We start from the raw sequence: 23,423 nt of genomic DNA on the forward strand, positions 1-23,423 counted from the left end.
TGGGGAGAAACACCTTGATAAAACTAGAAGTGAAAGGTCTAGGAGAGCATTTAACCTCGGTGGAAATCGTCAGAGTATAGTGTGATGTGTAGTGTTGAGCTAAAGACAAAACACAAGAAGAAATAGGGTTTGCTAGAAAGTTCTAGTTTACACAGTTGATACCACAGGGTTAGGAAAACCTGAGCAAATGGTAACCATGGTGGGGAGCTGGGAGTCACCTTCAGAAAATGACTCCTGAGCCCACATTATCTGTCGAGGCATGGTTTCTGACTATTAAGAATTTTTCTGAAACTTAGAAATATTTACTCCTCAAAGGAAGCTACAACCCTGCATTTCCAACAAATATGAACAAAGCTGGAAAAATCAGAAATACCAGAATACTTGTGAATTTAATAACATTTGAAAGCAGTGATTCATTTTAATTAAGTATGACTTATAACAGAAGAATTTTGTGTTGTGGTGCTCTGTTCACATATGTTAACATACTAGAAAGTTAGGTAAGAGAAGCCGGGGTTATCCTAGGGCGTTCTGAAATGAATATTAGGTTATTTGGCATCAATTCCTAATAAAAATCCTTTTTTTTTTTTAATGGCCATAGATAACTGTTCCCTTATTGCGATAAGGTCTCCCCTGGGTCTTTGGGAGCAAGGGCAAACACAGGTCACAGTTGAGCCTTGCCCCATTGGAACAGAGAGGAGACAGACGTGGATGTTGTCGCCACGGCGCTCCTGTGGAATTTCTACAGTTTAACAGAATCAGAAGGTGCACAGGGGGTGCCCTGGTGGTCCAGCGGGGAGGATGCAGCACTCTCCCTGCCAGGCGCCGGGCTCTGTCTCTGGTCGGGGGACAAAGACCCACCAGCCGTGTCAGTTGAGTCGCTCAGTCGGGTCCGACTCTGCGACCCCATGGACTGCAGCACACCAGGCCTCCCTGTCCATCACCAACTTGCAGAGTTCACTCAAGCTCATGTCCATCGTGTCAGTGATGCCATCCAGTCATCTCAAGCTGTGTTGTGTACCAAAAAAGAAAAAAGAAAAAGGAAGCACACAAACTGGAGAATGATATAAAATTGAGACAATGTGAGGAACGAAGCTCTTAGAAAGCATTAAAAAGCACTTCAGACTAATAAAGATAAGTTACTAAATTGGCCTCATGTAAGAAAACTTTCGGCTTTCTCTAGCAATAGCCAAAAGTTAGCAGTAGCCAAAGTAGCAATTGAAGTATCCAGTGATAAAAAGATCCGTGCAGTTTTACTCAGATTCCTAAGGAAGGTCTCAGAAGGTAGTTTCGGAGTGGAGAGCGGAGGGTGGGGAGGGGACAAGCACGTGGCCCGACCAGGCAGGGGCGCCCATGGAGCAGGAGCCCGGGGTGTGGCTGTGGGCTTGGGGCCGGGGCACTGGCTGAGCGAGGCAGAGCAGCCTGGGGGCCTGGGCCGTGGGGCGGGGGCTGCGGCCACACTGGGGGACCCGTGGCGGCATCGGGGAGGGCCTGTCGGGCTTCAGGGGTCATCACGGTGAACTCGGGGCGAGTAATCGGGCAGATCCAGGAAGCAGAGCAGCGGTGGTAGGTGGGGGCGGGCCTGCGATCTGGTCACAGTGGGTAACAGGCAGGGCTGGAGCCCAGGGCACGGCTGAGCAGCAGGACGGGGGCAGTGAAGATGCTGAGAGCTTCAGGGGCGAGCCCCACCCCCCACCCCCGCCCACAGCTGCCTGGGCACCAGGGGTCAGGGCAGCCGCAGGGCAGCACGTGGAAGCTGTGGCCTGGCCGGCGTGGTTCCTGCGGGTGTGGCCAGGTTCAGGCCCAGCTGGCGGGGCTTAGGAGAGACCTGGGTTTGGAGCTGGATGGAGCCTGGCTGGTCTCCTGCAGAGACAGGGCAAGAGCCGTCACAGGCAGGGGTGGGCGCCGGGCCCTCCAGGTGGACGGGGGCCCTCGAGGTGGACGGGCCAGGCTGTCATGGCTGGAAGAGCCATGGGAGCGTCTGGGGCAGCAGTGGGAGTGAGACCAGGGAGGGCTCCTGGGCGTGGCCATGGGGACAGTGGCCAAGGCCAGGAAGCCAAGGTTGTTGGTGCAGGTGGAGGACTTGAAGGATGTTAGAAAAGTCATTCTCTGGGAATCGCCCGGATGAAACGATGCCGGGGCGTTGGTGAGCGTGACAGCAGGGGCGGGGAGCGCCTCAGGTGCGTGGTCTGAAGGCAGGGGCTCCGAGCTGGTGTGCAGGGAGGTTGTGTCCCTTGTGGATATTGACCACAGACTCGGCAGTGGCTCCACAGGGCATCTGGTAAGGCAAGTCAGGGTGCGGGGGAAACTCACACAGAGTGACAGATGTCGAGGAGGCCGCAGGGCTGTAAGTTCAAGGCCCCGGAACCAGAGGAAAGTGTTGTTGTCCACGGGGGACGGGTCAGCAGCCACGCAGCAGCTGGCGGGCAGAGGAGGCCACGTGAACTCAGCTGAGGACAGCCTGATGTGCTCCAGCCGTGAGAGGAGCGTGTGACACAGAAGACAGAAGGAATGTTCACTCATCAGACTGCCAGCAGAGGGAATGTTTTTTCACAGTTAACAAGTGATGAAAGAAGTAATAATTTAAAAAAATACCACAAGGGAGAATAACAGACTTGACGACAGTAACCTCCTACAGGAAGGAAAACTGATGGAATTGGTGGTTAATGTCTATGTTTTCCTCAGTTCAGGAAATTGCTAAGAAACTTGCCTCTGTTTCGGAGCCCGACTTGAGCAGGCCTCTGCTCTATGCCTTGGGAGCACAGGGGTCTGGGGTGTGCGTGGAGCCCCCAGCACCCCAACAGGCTCCAGAAGGGGTTCCTGTGTGCCCCCCCCTCCCCCCGCGCAGACCTGCCTTTGCCTTAGAACCCCCGCAGCCTCCTCCCAGCACATGGATGCAGCAGGGGAGGCCACAGACTGCCTCAGGCTCCGACAGGCAGTCTTGCCGCGGCCAAGTAAACAAAAATAGACTCAGCGGATTGGAAGGGAAGCCATCCTGAAGCTAAGAAGAGTTTTGAATCAGACATTGTGCTCGTAGCACGTGAGGAGCCCCCCGCCCACCCCGGGGCTGGGAGAGGGGTGCATCCGTCTGGAAGAAGCGCCCCACACGCGAGGTGTGCAGAGTGCCCTGGGTGCCAGTGTGCGTGAGAAGCCAGAGCCTGGTCCTGGCCCGCGCCCGCAGCGAGAGACCCCCGAGGAGCTCACGGCCTCGAGGAGAGGGCCCGATGGCTCTTGAGTGGCGGCTCTTTTTGTCTTGGCCCCCCAGCCCTTCCTCCGCACACCCCGTGCCCAGCCAGGCTCTGCGCTCGGAGGAACCAGGGCGCACTCGGCCATCTTGCCTGCTCTGCTGGGGCCGCCGCACACGGGTGCAGAGCACAGGCGCCCAGCTCCAGCGGGCCCTCCACACTTCATCTGGGGAGGGATGGGGCAGGGCGGGGCCGCCGGGCGCTCCAAATCTCCTGGCCAGTTGCAGGACCTGAGTGGGAAGTGCTTCAGGGTGGTTTAGAAAGTCTAGTGATGGTGGTCTCGGGTCAAGCCTGCTCAGCCATGAGAAGCCTGGGGCCGCTGACCGACCGGCAGGCGGGCGGGGTGGAGCTGTGTGTGCGCCCGCACCGTGGTGAGGCTGAGCGCCCGCCCCTGTCTTACAGACGTGATGGACGTCGCGTGGTCCCCCCATGACGCCTGGCTGGCTTCGTGCAGTGTGGACAACACCGTAGTCATCTGGAACGCCGTCAAGTTCCCAGGTCCGCGCCTCTGCCTGGGCGGTCTGGCCGCAGCACCGCCTGCTGGTGGCTGCAGCGGGCGGGCTGGGTCCCCTCTGTTGGCCTCTCAGGCTCCTGCCCGTAACTCAGGCCTCTGCCAACCGTGTTTAAGGTTTAAAAGTTGACTTTAAAGAAAGCAGTAATCGAGTGCCCATGCAGGTGCATGCCCAGTGCTGGAACTGGCCAGCTGGTGCGCCTTCTCCCCGGACTCGGCCTCTGCCCCCGGCGTCTCTGTGACGCCCTTGGGCGTGAGCAGGCGCGCACGTCCCTCTCTGCAGAATGCCGATTTTCCCGCTGACGGGCTGGAATCCCTCCTGACAGCAGAGCCCCGGCCAGCACTGCGTTTGCAGCCCACGAGGTGCTTCCTGTCCCTGCTCTGTCAGGGCGGGTTCCGTCTCGCATACCCTCGTCCTCAGTGAGGACGAACAGGGACCCCGCGGTGCAGGGCCCGCCCCTGCACGGTCAGGGTGGCTCTGGCGGGTGGAATCCTGTCCAGAAGGGAGACCAGCGCTGGGGCGCAGCTCCCGGGTGAGAGCAGACTGCAGGCTCTTCTGCACGTGCCCAGGCGGGAAGCTGGCCCGACGGCTCCTAAAGCCCCCTTTCTTGGCCGGCCAGCCCACTGCCCATATTTCTAGATAAGAGTTTTCCCCTGGTGACGTCTTTCCAACTCCTCTTATTTGTGCCCCCAGAAATCCTAGCCACTCTGAGAGGCCATTCTGGCCTGGTGAAGGGCCTGACCTGGGATCCTGTTGGTAAATACATCGCCTCTCAAGCCGACGACCGCAGCCTGAAGGTGTGGAGGACACTGGATTGGCAGTTAGAGACCAGCATCACCAAGCCGTTCGACGAGGTGAGAACCCGCAGTCCCCTCTCCACCCGCACCCACACCGCCTCTGACGTGGGGCAGAACTGTGGAGTCAGAGCTGCCCCCTTCTCGGGAGCTGTTAAGTGTCCACCTTTGCAGTGGAGAGACCTGTGTGGCTCAGTGCTGAAGGTGGGAAGCATGCCACCCCCATGGGGCTGGAGGCAGGCCTGTTCCTGTGGGTGCGTGCCAGCCTCCGCCCTGGGGGCAGGCAGCCTCTGCGGGCCCTTAGCTGTCCCGTGCACAGCATCCAAAGCTGCGACTGCGGTGGCTCACGTGCTGTCTTGCCCCTCTCTCATTCAAGTTCTGCATGCACGTGGGGTCAGAGCTGGGGGTTGCGTGGTCCGGGAGACGCTTCCTCAGCACCTCCTGTGTGTACACACGCCTCCTCAGCACCTCCTGTGTGTACACACGCCTCCTCAGCAGCACCTGTGTGTACACACGCCTCCTCAGCAGCACCTGTGTGTACACACGCCTCCTCAGCACCTCCTGTGTGTACACACGCCTCCTCAGCACCTCCTGTGTGTACGCACGCCTCCTCAGCAGCACCTGTGTGTACGCACGCCTCCTCAGCAGCACCTGTGTGTACGCACGCCTCCTCAGCAGCACCTGTGTGTACGCACGCCTCCTCAGCACCTCCTGTGTGTACGCACGCCTCCTCAGCACCTCCTGTGTGTACGCACGCCTCCTCCGCACCTCCTGGGTGTACGCACGCCTCCTCAGCAGCACCTGTGTGTACACACGCCTCCTCAGCAGCACCTGTGTGTACACACGCCTCCTCAGCACCTCCTGTGTGTACACACGCCTCCTCAGCACCTCCTGTGTGTACCACGCCCCTCAGCAGCACCTGTGTGTACCACGCCTCCTCACAGCTGTGTGTACGCACGCCTCCTCAGCAGCCCTGTGTGACGCACGCCTCCTCACACCTTCCTGTGTGTACGCACGCCTCCTCAGCACCTCCTGTGTGTACGCACGCCTCCTCAGCACCTCCTGTGTGTACGCACGCCTCCTCAGCACCTCCTGTGTGTACGCACGCCTCCTCAGCACCTCCTGTGTGTACGCACGCCTCCTCAGCACCTCCTGTGTGTACGCACGCCTCCTCAGCACCTCCTGTGTGTACACATGCCTCCTCAGCACCTCCTGGGTGTACGCACTCCTGTGTCCAGCCGTCCTGGAGCAGGGGTGTCTCCACACTGCACTCGAGCTCTGCCTTGTGGGCCTTCCTCCATGCCTGCACAGCCTGGGTCCTAGCCCCCTTGGCCTTCGGGCTGCCCAGGGCTGACCCCGACCTTCAGCAGCTGCTTTTAGCAGCGTCACCTCTCCCTGCAGGAGACCTGGTGTCAGGGCTGCCTGGGTTGGGAAGCAGGGCCTCTCTGCTGTGCCCTTGGCGGTTTGTGGGGACTTTGCCAACCTCTCCTTGGGCGGCAACATCTCCAGGCTGCAGGGAGGAGAGGCTCAGGAGAACAGCTGGGCCCTCGTCCCTACTGCCGTGCCAGGACAGGCTCGTGGGCAGACCCCCAAGGGTCAGCAGGGCTCTGTGGCAGACGCAGCATGTGCTCTGCAGACCCCTGTGGGCTCCCTGGTGCTGGGCGGAGGAGGGTCTATGGTCAGAAGCCTGGGGCCCGTGCAGAGTCGCAGTGGACAGGGTCTGGCCAGCCCCTCAGAGCCTGTGCGCTGAGCAGTGGGGCAGCGGGACCGCAGCAGAGCCGCGCGGCACCACTCGGCCTGAGTCCTGGGACGGGTTCTGGTCACGAAGTTGGCCTTGGGCTCCTTTCAAGTACAGATGCTTCTTGCAGTGTGGAGGGACGACCCATGTGCTGCGGCTCAGCTGGTCCCCTGACGGGCACTACCTGGTATCCGCCCACGCCATGAATAACTCCGGCCCCACAGCCCAGATCATTGAGCGGGAGGGCTGGAAGACCAACATGGACTTTGTTGGGCATCGGAAAGCTGTGACCGTCGTGGTGAGTCCGCAGGGCCTCTGGTCGGCCAGGCATCAGTGCCACCCGAGCGGGACCCCCACAGCCTGGGTCAGGCCGTGCTCCCCAGGCCCGGGCCATGTGGGACTGAGGAGGTGGCCTCCAAGGGCCAGCACGCATTGTCGTCCAGTTCTTGTTCCGTTTAAACTAATTACAGAACACGTCCTGTGTATGTTATTGGCAGATGCACGTGATGAAGAATATCACCAGAGTCAGGCTTTGGTCAGGACTATTGTGGGCCCAGCCTGGCCCTTCCACATGTGTGGGCCTGCCCGAGGGCACTCAGGCTGGTGGCCCTGACAAGTTGCCCAGTCCCCAGGCTCCCTGAGACCCATCCGCAGCTGGCGTAGCTCCAAGGCCATGCTGTGAGTCAGCTGACCTGCCTGGTGGTGGCGATCAGCCTCCTGGGTAGCGTCTTCCCAGGCCTGAGGCAGGCTGTGGAGCAGCCCCTGTGAGCCTGACCTAGTCAGCTGTGGGCCGCCGAGCAGAGGAGGCAGAGGGTGTCTGAGGCTGACAGGGCAGGGGATTGTCCAGAACCCTGATCTCTCGGGTCTCTTCATCAGAACGGGCTCGTCCTTCCCACGCTTGATGATACACGTTAGCTATTTCGGCCTGAACTATATGTCTTAAACAAGTAAGAATAACTGCGTCGGTAACACCGGCTTCAGGTGGGGTTTCATTAGCGCCTGAGAGCTCGGGACCGGCTCCTCTGCAGGGCTCGCCACGTGGCTGGCCCGGTGCTCCCGCGGGACACTCGCCCCAAGGCCTCCCAGCTGCCAGGCCCAGGGCCCACACCTCTGCTGCAGCTCTCCCGTCTCCCCACAGCCGGCCATCTGCCTGCCTCTGGGACAAGAGCCCCCTGGGCCACCCACGTGCGTCTCAAATTTGGTGTAGCGCAGGCATCCCCAGCCCCCGGGGACCACTGTTTGGCAGGATAGGACGCGGGACGCAAGTGAGCGGAGCTTCGTCTGTGTTCAGAGGCGCTCCCTTTCCCCCGCACCCCACCTGCGCTCTGCCTCTGGCAGGTTCTCAGATGAGCACGAGCCACCCCACCCCACCCAGCGTGCAGAGACCGTCCTCCGCCAGACTGGTCCCTGGTGCCGGGAAGGCTGGGGGCCAGCACTGCAGGGCACCTGCTTGGTGCGCGGCTGGTTACTGATGAGCCTTTATCGTTTGGCTTCAGAAATTCAATCCGAAAATCTTCAAGAAGAAGCAGAAGAACGGCAGCTCCACAAAGCCCAGCTGCCCGTACTGCTGCTGCGCCGTCGGCAGCAAGGACCGCTCGCTGTCCGTCTGGGTGAGCCCACCCTGAGCTCGCTGCCGGGGGGCGGGGGGGCAGCAGGGAGAGGAGAGACCCCACTCTGGTGGCAGGAAGTGGGCTCTGCCCTGCGCAGGGCGTGGCCAGGCTGCAGTTGACACGTGGCGCTGGCCTTCCTTTCCTTTAAGGGACCTTTTGTATCGACAGGAAGCCCCCGTGGGCAGCCGCCTGCAGTGTGCAGATCGTCAGGCGTGTGGCTTCCGTGTAGCCCGGGCTGCTCCTGGCCCCCCGCCCGGGCACCTCGCCACAGCGTCTGCCATGTGCCTGGGCCTTCTTGTCTGGGGCTTCACACAAATGCAGTTGCCCAGGGTTCATTGTCTGTATCCTGTCAAGCTTTCACTTGGCATGCCGTGTTGAAATTTGTGTGTGTTGCTGCATTAACACTAGCTTATTCCTCACAGTTGACTCCTTGTAGACAGTGGGTCTGGAGTTGCAGATCTGGAGGTTATCCCCAGCTACATTCGGGACAGTTGTTGATGGCAGGGCAACCCCAGACCCTGTCCCAGGCCTGGGCCTGGTGCATCGTGGGCAGTCCAGTGCACGCGCCCACGGCTCCGTCCTGGTGCTCTGAGCAAAGCCTTGGTGCTGGAGCTCAGGTCGACAGGGCCCCCGCTTACGAGGGCCTGCAGGTGGGACTGTGGGTGGAGGGCCAGGCTGGGTCTCTCTGGAGAAAGGACTTGGAGGGCGAGGTTCCCGTGGGCTCCAGGCTCAGAGTCCAGCCCCATCCTCAGGACCGGGCTGGCCGCAGGGCCTCCTGCCCGTGAGGTGGGTTCCCGGGCCCTGGGGGCAGGCGGGCCGGCCCTGCATGTGGGAGCCCAACCTGCTGGACGTGGGGGCCTGCACTCGGCCATGTGGGGGCCCTGGGGCAGGAGCGCGTGGGACAGGCGGGAGCGCGGCCTCAGACGAATGCGTGCATGGAATGTTTGTGACACGCTGTGTCACACTCTCAGTGGGCAGCCCTGTGCCTGACTTTAAGAGAGTACGCTGTTTGTCCCAAGACAGAAGAAAGGGGGTTAGTAGTGGTGACCTGGGGCCTGGTCCAGGGCAGCGTGAGCCCGTGAGGTGCATGGCGCTGCCCCCGCAGAGCCTGGGTACATGCAGGGGGCTGGTCCTCCCTGAGGCTGTACTGTCCCAGGACCTGCCTTGGCGGCTGCCTCCTCCCCTGCAGCCCTGGCCCCATCCCTGCTCGAGAGGCCTTCCGGAACCCCCGGCATCGCTGGTCGTGTGGTGTGTGTGCAGCCATCTCCCTGGCCCCGCTGTGTGTGTCTCGTGGGCTTGGGCCCACCGCTGGGGTCCTGGTGGTGGGTGAGCAGAGCTGGATATGCCCTTTGTGTCAGCGCAGCTGAACTGGGGCTCTCTGTCTGGCGGCGGCTCTGAGCTGAGTGGGTGGGGAGGTCTCACGCGTCCATCTGCCTTCCAGCTCACCTGCCTGAAACGGCCGTTGGTGGTCATCCACGAGCTGTTCGACAAATCCATCATGGACATCTCCTGGTGAGCTGGCCTCGGCTCGAGGCACAGTCTGGGGAGGGGGAGGCACCCACTGGAGCCCGAGGCCTCGTGTGATCAGGGCCGAGTGGCCGGGCCCAGGGTCGCAGCCGGAGCAGACCCCCAGGTGTACGTGTGCGGATAACTGTAGGGCCTAGAGCCCTCTGGGATGGGACTGTCCCCCCGCCTCCCCCCAGGCATGGGGGCCTCTCCCCAGGGCTTGTGCCTGCCTGCTGACGGTCATCTCTTCTAGGACCCTGAATGGGCTGGGCATCCTGGTGTGCTCCATGGACGGCTCCGTGGCATTTCTGGATTTCTCCCAGGACGAGCTGGGAGACCCCCTGAGCGAGGAGGAGAAGGTAGGAGCTGCACGGCTCTGGGGCCCGTGCAGCCTGCACAGACTCACTGCTTCCTGAGGCGTCCCTGGGCTTAGCCTGTTACCGCCTGTCACCCTCACAGATGAAGTTCTGTTCATCCAGAATCCGTCTCAGTCACGAGCAGGCCTGGGTGTCTTTCCCTGAGCCGACAGCCGCCCTAGCAGTGCTCACGCCAGGAGCGCAGAGGGGCTGCCGGGCACCCATCCGCCCCGCGTCCTGTGCTGACACGGCCTTGGGTCAGCCATCGGGACAGGAAGGGCCCCCTCTCCTGGCACTTACGTCTCCCAGGCCCAGGGCCGTGCATGCCACACCTCTCCAGGCAGGACTGCTCCGTCTTACTAGCCCGTGAGCAAGCCCCTCCTTGGCTAGCCTGAGGTGTGGGGGCAGAAGCATGCTTGCCCAGGACGGGGCGCTGGTGCGGCTTTCCCTGCCGCAGCTTGGAGCTTGCTTCCCTCGAGCAGGCCCAAGCTAGCTCTCCTCTCTAGGGGGCCGCTGTTGCTGGGAGCCCCTCAGAGGCCTCTGTGGGGACCCCACTACGGCGTCACCCTTTTGGCATTGGGATCTGCCTGGCTCAGGGCCCTGGGCCGGCCTGGCACCCACGGTCCTGACCTGTGGGAGGCGAGTGAGTCCACCACCCCAGCTCTTCCCTCCCCCGGTCAGCATCTCCAGGTGACCTCCCTTCGCCCTCGAGAGCTGTGACCAGCCTGGGTGCAGGCAGGCCCCTGTGTTGGAAGCATGCTGAGGCTGAGCTCTGAATCCTAATCCGAGATTCCAGGGCCCAGGGAGGGGTTTGTGGCCCCAGGCCACCCTGCCCGGGGTCCTTCCTGCCGGACAGCTCTCCCGCTGGCCTCTGCTTTGGTCGTTAGCACACCCAGTGTGCATCTTCTGCTTGTGCCACCAGCCACACCCACGTGCTGAGGCCACCGCCCCCACTCCCATGGGTGTCTTACGGCCCAGGACTGCTGAGGTCTGGGAAGGTGGGCAGGCCCTGTTCGTGACGATGGGGACGTGTTGGGAGCTACGCAGGCAGAGAAAGTTTTCCCTGGCCCGCACGCCAGGCCTTCCCTTGCTCTCAGGTGGGGACCTCCAGCCTCGCAGGGCTTCTCTGGCTGTGGGAGGAGGTTCTGGGTCTGGGATCTGGTTCCCAAGAAGCCTTTGCGTCCTTGCAGTGGTTTAAGAGCCTCATGTTACAACCCGAGGATCTCAATTTTGGTTCAGCGAGAGTTTCTTGCTATTCGTTCTGCATCAGACCTGCCAAAGGGTCAGGTGTTCACTCGCATCCCCAGGTGTAGACGCCCTGAAGCCTGTGAGCACCCAGGGAGGGTGCAGGGCCGCTCCTGACACGTAGACAGTAGGAGGCAGATGACAGGAGGGCTCAGGGACCCTGCCCGGGGCCGGGTGGGCAGCATCACACCCCTCAATCGGCCTTCCCCAGAGCCGCATCCACCAGTCCACCTACGGCAAGAGCCTGGCCATCATGACCGAGGCCCAGCTGTCCACCGCGGTCATCGAGAACCCAGAGATGCTGCAGTACCAGCGCAGGCAGCAGCAGCTGGACCACAAGGGCCCCGTGGCCAGAGATGCTGGACCTGCAGCCAGGGACACAGGGTCCGCCACCTCGGTCGCCGGCGTCGTCAACGGGGAGAGTCTGGAGGACATCAGGAAGGTGAGGGCCAGGCCCGGTACCCCAAGGATACCGCCCGTAGCCTTTCCAGGGGGCTAGGCACAGGGCAGTGGGTCTCGGGCCCTGCCCTCCAGAGACTGTCGGCTCCACGTCTTTCTCTGGGGGCCGTGCTCCCCTGGGGATGCGGGGGAGGGGGAGAGCACAGACAGAGGTGGGGGCTAAAACCGTCCCCAGGCGCTAATGCAGGGCGCCCCCTGCCCCAGGCGGAGCGCACACAGGGCACGACTGGAGACCTGGGTTATGCGCCTCCGGTGGAAAGCGTTTACGAACCACTATTTAGAGAGAGGAGATCAGGGCTCGCCCAGTAGGTGACTCTGCATGGAGCCTGTGCTTGCGGGTGTGTGGCTGGCCCGGCACCTGTTCACTGTCTGGAGGCCCGGTCAGGTAGGCCGTGGAGGTGGAGGCGAGGGGCTGCTGGAGCCGCTGCCCCACACGTCCTGAACCAGAGGCTCTGTCTGGTTGCACCCGAAAAGCCGCAACATGGGGAGCTGAGCCTCGCTTCCTTGCAGGCCTTGCCTGCTCACAGGTACTGACGCGTCTCCTTTCGTCTGTCTCTTTCCTTTGCCAGAACCTTTTAAAGAAGCAGGTTGAGACGCGGACCGCAGATGGTCGGAGAAGAATCACGCCTCTCTGCATAGCACAGCTGGACACCGGGTACTCGCTTTCCCCATACCTTCTCTGGCCTTCTCTGGGCATTCTCCCTCTCTTCTTACACCAGGCAGCTCTGTGACAGCCCGGCCTTCCCAGGCTGGGCGGACGGGGGCAAGCTGAGCCCAGCTGCTCAGAGCCCTGCTCCCGGACGGTGCTGCAGGCAGGCTCGTGGAGGTGCCTCCGTGGCTCTGCCATGTTCACGCAGCTGGCACCGCTTCATTGAAAACGCCAGGGCGAGAAAAGTTAGGCCGACTTTCTTCTCTTTTTACGCTTTCGTAGCATCCTGTTTCTCAGTAGGAAAAGAATGTATATGTGATACTAAAAGCAGTAAGGCCCAAAGGACAGAAGTATTACCCACAGTCCAGTCTCAGATTCGATCACTGTTAACACTCTGCTGTCCGTGTCCCCTGTTTGTTCCTGGTTCTTGACCTTGTGTCCACTTTAATAACTGGTTCTCTGGAGCACTGGCCTGCAGAGGGTCTAGGTGCCCACCTGTGAATGCGCCGTGCCTTACCTGGCCAATCCCGTGGCTGTGGACGTGTGGCGTGTGCGGAGGACTGTGCTGGTCCATGAGTATGAGCACCACTCTGACTGCCCCCTTGGTGCACTTCCCAGAACCGGGCGTGCAGGGTGAGGCTGAGATGGGCAGTGGACTCGGTGGGCGTCCGCTGCTGTCGTGGCATCTGTAGTCGGGCTGGCTTTCATGTTGGTCATTCTCCCCGCAGTGAGGACTCAGGGCGAGTGTAAAGAACAGGCTGCGGGTGAAGGGGGCCCATCCCCTCCGCCGTCCGCACGGGCGCCACACACAGCTGCACTCTGCTCACCTTCCTCCCTGGACTGTTCTGAAACTCCCCTGAGGGCCACGGAGACCCTTAATCACTGACACCCGCACTGACACCCTCCAGGTGGTGCCGGAACCAGCCTCCAGACTCCTCGCCCAGGGTGGCTTCTCTTGAAGGAGCCTTTTCCCCTGCTCCGCCCCCACCCGCCTTTCTCAGGACCAGGTGAAACCCAGCTGTGCAGAGCTTGACCACCTCAGAGCCACTGGAGGGAGGGCTGTATAGGTGGGAGATGAGGGTGGGGCTTCTGTGTGAGTCCTGCTGAGGAGGCAGGGTTGGTGCAGGAGCCAGCTTTCTGCCCTGGGGCATGTGTTTCTTGCACCGGACTTAATGCTTTTGATCATAATGACTTTCTTCTCTTGATGTGCATGTCAAAACAAGTAACAATGGACTAGGTAGTTATTAGCTTAACTAATCAAGAGAAAAGAGAAACTGTGCAAATATTTAAAATGGAAAAAAGTGGGAAGCAATCACGGATAAAGAATAAACCAAAAAGGTGAAAGATACTTTTGTTGTACTCTGCAAATAAATCTAGAAATGAATTATTTTGAGGAAAACAAAAGTTACCAAAACTGAAGAAAATCTATACAGATGAAGTGTTACAGAAGAAATAAAGGACAACTGTCAAAGAGGTAACCTACCAAAAGCCAACAGACTAAGAACTTCATGGGAAAATTCTAACAAACTTTAAAGAACAAATCATTCTAATAGCAATTCAGTTCAGTTCAGTCACTCAGTCGTGTCCGACTCTGCGACCCCATGAACTGCAGCATGCCAGGCCTCCCTGTCCATCACCAACTCCCGGAGTCCACCCAAACCCATGTCCATCGAGTCGGTGACGCCATCCAACCATCTCATCCTCTGTCGTCCCCTTCTCCTCCTGCCCTCAATCTTTCCTAGCCTTGGGGTCTTTTCCAATGAGTCAACTCTTCGCATCAGGTGGCCAAAGTGTTGGAGTTTCAGCTTCAACATCAGTCCCTCCAATGAACACCTAGGACTGATGATCTTTACGATGGACTGGTTGGATCTTCTTGCAGTCCAAGGGACTCTCAAGAGTCTTCTCCAACACCACAGTTCAAAAGCATCAATTCTTCTGTGCTCAACTTTCTTTATAGTCCAACTCTCACATCCATACATGACTCCTGGAAAAACCATAGCCCTGACTAGACGAACTTTTGTTGGAAAAGTAATGTCTCTACTTTTTAATATGCACTTTCCTTACAAGGAGCAAGCGTCTTTTAATTTCATGGCTGCAATCACCATCCGCAGTGATTTTGGAGCCCAGAAAAATAAAGTCAGCCACTGTTTCCACTGTTTCCCGATCTATTTGCAATGAAGTGATTGGTGCAAATTTAATTACAGTTTTGGATTGTGAATTTTAAATCCTTATAATCAAAATAGGAACCATTACAATCAATAATTATATTTTTGCCGACAAGAGAGAAGTTTATTTATTCCTGTAGCATAAAAATCCATGCTTCGGGATCCAACAAGCTTGGAAAGCATTTTCTGCATCCTGCTGGTTATGGAAGTGTTTTTCCTGCAAAAGTGTTGTCAAGATGCTTGAAAAAGTGCCACTCACTTGGCAAGAGGTCAGGTGAATATGGTGGATGAGGCAGAACGTGGTAACATTGCTTGTGCTAACGTGCAGTCAGGCATTGTCGTAGAGAAGAGTTGGGCCTTTTCTGTTGACCAGTACCATTTGCAGGCATTGCAGTTTTCAGTGCATCTTGTCAATTTGCTGAGCATGTCTCAGATGTAATGGTTTTGCTGAAATTCAGAAGATTGTAGTGGATCAGACCAGCAGCAGGTCACCTAACAGTGGCCATGACCTTTTTTGGGTGCAAGTTTGGTTTTGTTTGGGAAGTGCTTTGGAGCTTCTCAGTCCACCGACTGAACTGGCCATTACCAGTTGTCATATACAGTCCACTTTTTGTCGCATGTCACAGTCCAGCCGAGAGATGGTTCATTGTTTTGTAGAATAAGTGAAAATGACACTTCGAAACAACCATTATTTGATTTCTGGTCTGCACATGAGGCACCCACTCATCAACCTTTTTCACTTTTCCAATTTGCTTCAAATGCTGAACAACTGTACAATGGTTGCAGTTGAGTTCTTGGACAACTTATCACGTGGTTCTAATGGGATCAGCTTCAGTGACGCTCGCAGTTTTCGTTGTCAGCTTCTGACAGCCGCCCCTTCACTCTTCTTCCAGGTGCTCGTCTCTTTACAAAACTTAGGCACTGTACATTTGTTTGCAGGTCCTGGGTCAAGTGTGTTGTTGTTGATGTGAGTTGTCTCCACTGCTTTTACCACCCATTTTGAACTCAGATAAGAAAATCTCAAATTTGCTTTGTGTCTAACATTGTTTCCATAGTCTAAAATAAATACAAAATGCACAGCAAATAATAAATCATTAGCAAAAAGATAAAGTGAGAAATTCACGTTAAAATGATATAGAACATAATCACATTTTATTTAGAATATATTCCAATATCAAAGCACAGATTTCAACAGTGCAAAATCGCAATTATTTTTGCACCAACCTAATACTATTGAAAATACCCCTACTGCTTAGAAAAAGAAGGAAAACTTGCCAAATCATTTTTTTTAATGAATACTATATTGAAATTTCACAATCAAAATGTGACAGATACAATAAATTTCTGATCAATCTCATTTCCAAATGTCTATGTATAATCCTAAATAAACTATAACAAACTGAGCCTTACCCTGTTAAAATGCTAACGCACTATAAATAAGTAAATTTTATTCAGGAAAGCGAGACGGTTCAGATGATTTGGGGGAACTTATTTTGCTCCTGCCTTTCGATAGATCAAAGTGAGTTATTTGGTCATCTCTGTAGATGCTTAAGAGGCGTTTTTATTAAGTCCAGTATCATTCTTAAAACTTAATCAAATAGGAATAGATAGGTGTTTATTAAACTTGATGAACTCATTTTAAATTAAATTTGAAAACTGAACAAATGTCTACTCTTGTGACGATCCTTTAACCTTGCTCTAGCAATGCCAGCTCATACAGTTAGACAGAAGAAAAATCAGAAAGGGGGTGGCAAGTGCGCTGTTAGTCAAGGGGGATGCGATCCCCAAGACAATCAACCGGAAGAGCTGCCACAGTCAGTAAAAGAAGACCAGGTGCCTGGGTGTGACCAGCCACGCCATCAAGTAGCACCAGTTACCTTTGGAAGGTGTGAAGAGAGAAGTCGTTTTCAGCAGGGCAGCACCTAGAATGTCACAAGCACAGGAGATCTTTATGAAGAAAAAGACTTTAAACTCTACTGCAAGACCTAAAAGAAAATTCACAGAAAGAGCTAGCAAGGCACACCCGCTTACTAGACAGGCTGACTCAGGATCGTAGAGATGGCAAGTCTCTCTCAGCCTGTAAGCATAGCATGAGACAGTGCAGATTACCACAGGGACTTTCAGCAAAAGACAAACTGATTCTGAAGTTACGTGGAAAAGTACACGGGAGCGGCTGAAGTATTCTGGAAAAGGTTAATCAGAAGAGACTAGCCCCACTAGAAATGAAAACTTAGAAGCTATAATTACAGTAGTGACGTACTTACACATAAATGGAACAGTGAAATACAATGAAAAACTCAGTGATACACTCAAATGTTACGAGAATTTTACAGCATGTTTTTGCACCTGTGATGAATCATAATCTAATTCAGTAAAAGGGTGTAATACTCCCTAGAAACAGTACAAGACTATATACAGTGGAGGAGAGACGTCTCTTCAGTAAGTGGTGCTGGGAAGTCTGGACAGCGCATGTAAATCAGTGAAGCCAGAGCACTCCCTCACACTGAGCACGTAAATTAATTCAAAATGGCTTAGAGACTTAAACAAAAGACACACGACCATGAAACTCCTGGAAGAGAACTGCATTCTCTGACGTGTGCTCTACCAGTGTTTTCTTAAGGCAATAGAAACAAAAATAAACAAATGACTCTTTTTTTTTTTTTTCCTGGTTTATCACGGTGTGAGGAACCATGAGCAGCAAAGTCTCCCGTGACACCCTCTATGAGGTGGTGCGGGAAGTCCTGCCCGGGAACCAGCCAGAAGTGTTTGGAGACGGTGGAGCTTCAGATCAGCCTGAAACTGTGACCCTCAGAAGGACAGACGCTTCCTGGGCACCGTCTTTTTAGGCTCAAGTCCACTCCCCGCCCCGGGGTCACCGTGCATCCTGGGGGATAGCAGCACTGCGATGCGACCATGGCTGTGGACATCCCCACATGGACATCGAGGCGCTGAAGAGACTCAGCAAGAATGAGAAGCTGGCCAAGAGATAAGAGGCCTTTGGGGGGTTTCCCTGGTGGCTCAGCTGGTAAAGAATCCACCAGCAATGTGGGAGACCTGGGTTTGATTCCTGAGTTGGGAAGTTCCCCTGGAGAAGGGAAAGGCTACCCACTCCAGTGTTCTGGCCTGGAGGATTCCATGGACTATAATATATGGAGTCGCAAAGAGTCGGGCATGACTGAGCAACTTTCATGTTCAGCGTTCAACATTTGGCTTCAGAGTCTCTGATCCAGCAGATCCCACGAATCCTGGGCCCAGGCCTGAAAAAGGCTGGCCAGTTCCCTTCCTTGCTGACCCACAATAAGAACGTGGTGGCCGAAGTCAATGAAGTGGAGTCCACGATCACGTTCCAGATGAAGAAGGTGCTGTGTCTGGCAGTGGCTGTCAGCCACATGAAGATGACAGATGTCGCGCTTGTGTACATCCACTTAGCTGTCTACTTCCTGGTGTCGTTGCTCAAGAAAAATTGACAGAATGTCAGGGCCTTGTACATTAAGAGCACTAAGGGCAAGCCCCAGTGTCTATACTAAGACCCAGCTTAATAAACCATACTCAACCATCAAAAAAAAAAAAACAAATGAGATCTAATCAAACTTACAAGCTTTTGCACAGCAAAGGAAACCGTACACAAATGAAAAGACAACCTGTGGACTGGGAGGAAACACGTGCAGACAATGCCGCCAACAAGGGCTCAATCTCCAAAAGACACAAACAGCTCAGACAACTCAGTTCTTAAAAAATCCAAACATGGGCGGAACAGCTGAATAGATATTTCTCAAAAGAAGACACAGATGGCCACCAGGCACGTGAAAAGATGCTCAACATCACTAATTGTTAGAGAAATGCAAATCTAAACCACAGTGAGTTATCATCTCACACTGGTCCAAATGGCATCATTAAAAAGTCTGCAAGTAACAAACGTCGGAGACGATGTGGAGAAAAGTGAACTCTTCTACACCGTTGGTGGGAAGGTGAATTGGTGCAGCCACTATGAAAAACAGTAGGGAGGTTCCTCAAAAAACTGAAAATGTGACCCAGCAAGCTCACTCTGGGCACATACCTGCAGAAAGCTGTTGTTCAAAAAGATAGTGCACCCCAGTGTTCACTGCAGCACTATTTACAATAGCCAAGCCGGGGAAAGAAACTAAATGTCCATCAATACATGAATGGATGAAGATGTATAGTATATTTATACAATGGAATACTACTCAGCCATATAAAAGGAGTAAAACAATGCCATTTACAGCAACATGGATTGACCTAGAGATTATCATGGTATGTGAAGTGAGTCACAGAAAGACAAATGCCAGATGATATGACTCGTGTGGAATCTAAAATATGACACAAGTGAATGTATCTACAAAACAGGAATTGCAGGCATCGAGAACAGAGGTGTGGTTGCTGAGCAGAGAGTTTGGGGAGGGATGTAGTCGGGGTTTGTGGGTTAGCAGATGCAACTGTTATGTATGGGACGGGTACACTGCACAGAAAGCTATACTCAATACCCAGTGATGAAGCAGAATGGAGAAGAATGTATGTACGTGTATAACTGAGTCACTTTCCTGTGCAGCAGAAATAAACACAACAGTGTAAATTGGCGATACTTCAACCTTACAACTCACAGTTTTGCACAGCTCAGAAATTTTTCAGAGAACAACATTCTGAACACTTCAGTTATTTTTGTTTGTTTGTTTAACCTCAGAGGTAAAAAAAATTCTTTCCTACAAATTACACAAAAGTTAGACCACACAAATACAACATGTTTTTGCAAGAAAAATTACATGGTAAGTAGTCAAAACACAACATCTTGGTGAAAATATTTCCTGTCCATATAGGAATTTTTTAAAATATGGTAAGTAGGTCTTAATAATACAGACCAGTAATCAGATAGAAAAAGGTCCTAATGTGGGTCAAGACTTGCTGTTAAATGTCTTAGCATGACTGATCTCAGAGCACTTATTACAATAGTAATGTTAAAATTACAGATGCAGTTGGCTGGCTGGCTATGAGATTTACACTCATGTGGGCAGAGACCATGGCCATCTTCACCATTGTATTCCCAGCATTGGGCACACAGTTGCTGCTCAATACATTTTGACGGGATGAAAAAAAAAAAAAAGAAAAATGGATGATAGAAATGAACAGACAGTTTGCAGAAAAAGAAAGTCAGGATATTTCTAGATGAAAAATTTTCAACCCTGCATGAAAATAATTGTAAATTAAACCCTAATGCTGGGGAAAATTGAAGGAGGAGAGGGGATGACAGGATAAGGTGGTTGGATGGTGTCACCGATTCAATGGACTTGAGTTTGAGCAAACTCTGGGAGATAGTGAAGGACAGGGAAGCCTGGTGTGCTGCAGTCCGTGGAGTTGTGAAGAGGTGGACAGGACTGAGCCGCTGAACAACAGCAAACCTGTAGTAACATGCCGCTTTGATCTCAGATAGTCAGAGGTGAAGAAATTGGTAAAACTGGTGGTGAGTGTGTGGAGAAAGGGGCAGCCACACCCAGCTTATGAGGTGGACCTCAAAGCAAGACCCCTAGAACGGTTTATCCAGAACCGTCTGTGGACGTTCCACTTGCTACTCCAGTTGCTTCTAGGAATTTATCCCCTGTAGCGCCTGAAGTCAAGGTGGGGCGACAGTCAAAGCGGCAGGCGTCTCTGTCCTCCACGTGCTGTCCTCGTCACATGCTTGGGGAGGGTGTGAGTCCAGGCGGTGGCCCCGTGGGGGGGCGGGCGAGGCGCCCCAGGACCCTTAGCAGAGCCCTGCAGTGTTACAGCAGCCCCAGGAAACCTTCGGCCGTTCCTCGGAAGAGGCTGGTTGGGTTACTCATGGCACATCCAGGCCGCCTGTAACGGCAGGGAGGCCCCTGCGTACTGTCTCCCCAGCCCCAAGACATGCTTGCCCAGTTAACGCTCAGGTCGGGGTGCATCCTAAAATCAGAGGCATCTGACAGCAACCACTCTTAGTGGCGCATAAAGTCCCAGTTTGTCTTAGGTCCAACTGAATGTAGTGTGGGAAATGGTTTTACTTTCTTTTTTACTTCTCTGTCACCTGCATGAAAACCACCCTGAAAGTGCCTTGTCTCTGGACCAGAAACTGGGGTGTTGAGGATGTGTAAGTACTTGGCGTGGCGCCCGCGGTCTGGGCTGACTCTCCCTTCTCGGTGACAGGGACTTCTCCACGGCCTTCTTCAACAGCATCCCGCTCTCAAGCTCCCTGGCGGGCACCATGCTCAGCTCCCACAGCGGCCCGCCACTGCTGCCGCTAGACCCCAGCACACCTGTCCCCTTCAGCTCCTCGAAGCCTTCCACCGAGCCGGTGGCCGGCACCCGGCCTGTGGGTGACGCTGCCAGTAAGGACGGGTGAGTCCATGGGGCCAGGGGCAGGTCCCGGGGACGCTTGGCGGCTGCAGGTGAAGGGAGGAACGGGCTGGGTTTCAGATGGGGACCTGCTCAGAAGCAGGGTCAGTGCTCAGGGCTCCGTGTCAGCAGCTGCATGGCCAGCCCTGCTTCAGCCAGTCTGCTTGTGTGCCCCGGCCCCAGCTCCCCCCACACTCAGAACATGTCTGCTGGGGGAGCCCATGGCCCACCGCCTGGACATCACGCTGGCCGTGGGAAAGGAGCAGAGGGGTGTGACTGAGGAGCTGCCCCCCTGAGGGCCTTGCCGGGCAGGTCTCCGGAAGTCTCTTAGGCTGAGCTAGGCCACAGGGTCACGGCCACGAGAGCAGAGCCCCAAACCCTGAGGAGGGGGGTGGGGGCGCAGGACAAAAGGCTGGCTTCTCCCTGGTGCAGACACAGGACACCCGGGAGGTGCTCGGGCTCAGCTGCTGCCCTGGCCTGTGCCCGACAGTCGCGGTGACTCGGGCCTGTGTTACCACAGCCTCTGCCATGGTCGTGGCCAGGAGGCCTGCACCAGGGGAGGAGGGTGCACAGGGTGGGTCCGCCAGGCCACTCAGGAAGCCGGACGTCAGGGCGAAGGGGTCTGGGGAAGGGCAGTGTCCCGGGCCTGCACAAGGTCCTGGGAGACCTGCAGGTCTGGCCCGGGTCAGCCCGGAGGAGGCCCCGTGGCTTCGGACTAGTGTGTGGGACGTGCCTGGATCTGGGGTGGTGGGGGGAGGCGCCTGACCGTCCCCCGGAGGCAAGCAGGGCTGCCCAAGTGCAGCGCTTGGCCAGGGAAGGCGGCAGGCGGTGGCTTCGGGACCCTGTGCACTTCGGTTAGACCTGTGGTCAGACTGGGCTGGGGTGGAGACGGGCCCGAGGTGAGGAAGGGCCTATGGAGCTGCTGTCCCAGCCTTGTACCCCCAGCAGCTCTCAGAACGTGCAGAGGGGAGTGCCAGGCATTTGCTCACAGCCTCGCAAATGCCAGGTGCTGAAAGTTCTGCCTTCCAGAAGGTAATATGTGGGGATGTTGAAGTCAGGGAAGTCGTTTATGGAAATCTGATGTTTGTGCCCAGCTCCTTGGGCTCCACGGCACACATAGCCCAGACTCTGGGCCCTGCTGGTTGTGTGACGTGGCCTTCCCCCCACTCACCCCAGCGTGAACACGGCCACTGCTCCCACCACCCCGTCCCCCTCCGTCCTGACAACCCCGTCCAAGATCGAACCTATGAAGGCGTTCGACTCCCGGTTCACGGAGCGCTCCAAAGCCACACCAGGGACTCCTGCCTTGGCCAACGTGACCCCGACAGCTGTGGAAAGGTAGGTGGCGGCTGCGTGCGCCCCGGAGATGAGCGTGGGAGCGTTCCAACCTCTAATGCCAGCTCCTTGCTCACATCAGCCAGGAGGTCGGGAGCTGAGGCAGAGGGACTGGAGGCCTCTGAGCCCCCACGGGCGCCAGCACCCTACTGAGCCGGCCGCCCGCCGTTCCAGCCCCTGTGGCTGGCCTGGAGCCTCTGCCCCCAGGGAGGCCTCGCAGCAAGCCCTCTGAGGCATAGAGCACACTGCCCAGTCCTGCGAGTCGACTGCTGGCGGGGTGTGAGCGGGCCGGGCCACCTGCCTTGGCACAGGCCAGGGGCGCCCGTCCCTTCCTGGAGCTGCGTCCCCATCAGCACGTCAGGGACCGGGGCCCAAGATCTACAGAGCCCCTCAGCCGGCCGGTGCCCAGAGGAGGCAGCAGCTGTGACAAGACCCGTCCTTGCCGTGGACGGCGTTGTGGAGCTGAAGCCACCTGTGCTGCCCCGGGGCTTCACCCAGTGTGGAAAGCGCGTGTCTGGGCAGTGTTCACTCTCAGGGAAGGGCGTGGGGCACTGTCATGCAGGCCAGTGTGGCCTCTGACCTTCGTGTGAGGTCAGCAGTGTGGCGGATCTGAAGCCTCCTGCTGCTGAACGCTCTGGAAAGCTGATGAGCTGAGACCCGTGTCCCTAAACAGGAAGTGAGGGGTGCTGAGGTGCCTCCCACCCCCAGACGCGGGAGGGAGACCTGGGTCCCGAGGCCGCCAGGCCGGCTCCTTCAGGAGCTGTCACCCCCATCCCTTACAGCCTTTCAGACCCTTACAGCTCCAGCAGGGCCTGTGGGGTGAGGCGTCACGTCCACCATCCTCATCCTTTCCCTTGACAGCGGCAAGGACCATGTGGACCTAAGAGTCCACAACCCAAAAAGCACGAGAGGAAGTGCCAGTGAGCATGCATGCCCGCGGGCAGGCGTCCAGGTCACACACAGCGGGGTCCCCTCCCAGAGCAGCCCTGGCCTTCTCACCGTGCCCGTAGCGTGCCGTTTCCAAAAGGTGTCATTGGGACCACACGGCTCAGTCTCCACATGGCCTTCTTTCTCTTAAGAATATGTTTAAGGTTCCTCCACACATTTTCATGGTTTGATAGCTTCCTTCTTTCTTTTTTTTTAATGCACGTGTTTATCTTGTGTAGTTTTGGTTGCACTGGGCCCTTGTTGCTCTGGCTGCGGCAGCCGGGGCTCCATGCGTTGCAGTGACCTCTTGTCGCAGAGCACATGCTCTGGGCTCAGGCTTAGCTGCCCCTCGGTGCGCGGGGTCCTCCTGGAGCAGGGGCTGAAGCCGTGCCCCCTGCGTTCCCAGGTGGACCCCCAGCCACTGGACCACCAGGGAAGCCCTCTTCTAACTTGTTTCATTTGTCAGCTTTGGGGGCTGAGCAGGGGTTTGATTGGCTACCCTGAAACGAGCGGTCCCGCGGCAAT

At 56.2% G+C, this 23,423-nt stretch overlaps 1 protein-coding gene and 1 pseudogene across 5 annotated transcripts in view; both read left to right on the forward strand.

The window, feature by feature from the left end:
* LOC122454877 (protein HIRA) overlaps positions 1–23,423 on the forward strand; it is a 47,126-nt gene that overhangs the window by 16,014 nt on the left and 7,689 nt on the right. For all 5 annotated transcript variants that reach the window (XM_043489551.1, XM_043489560.1, XM_043489570.1 and 2 more), the window contains 10 exons: positions 3,645–3,740; positions 4,448–4,608; positions 6,417–6,584; positions 7,783–7,896; positions 9,338–9,408; positions 9,656–9,761; positions 11,215–11,445; positions 12,032–12,117; positions 20,448–20,639; positions 21,813–21,974. In XM_043489551.1, coding sequence (XP_043345486.1) covers positions 3,645–3,740; positions 4,448–4,608; positions 6,417–6,584; positions 7,783–7,896; positions 9,338–9,408; positions 9,656–9,761; positions 11,215–11,445; positions 12,032–12,117; positions 20,448–20,639; positions 21,813–21,974 — 1,387 coding nt within the window. The remainder of the gene's footprint in view (positions 1–3,644; positions 3,741–4,447; positions 4,609–6,416; positions 6,585–7,782; positions 7,897–9,337; positions 9,409–9,655; positions 9,762–11,214; positions 11,446–12,031; positions 12,118–20,447; positions 20,640–21,812; positions 21,975–23,423) is intronic.
* On the forward strand, positions 14,215–18,454 carry LOC122454931 (annotated as a pseudogene).

This window comes from Cervus canadensis, chromosome 1, assembly GCF_019320065.1.
Source record: "Cervus canadensis isolate Bull #8, Minnesota chromosome 1, ASM1932006v1, whole genome shotgun sequence".
Taxonomy (NCBI): Eukaryota; Metazoa; Chordata; class Mammalia; order Artiodactyla; family Cervidae; genus Cervus; species Cervus canadensis.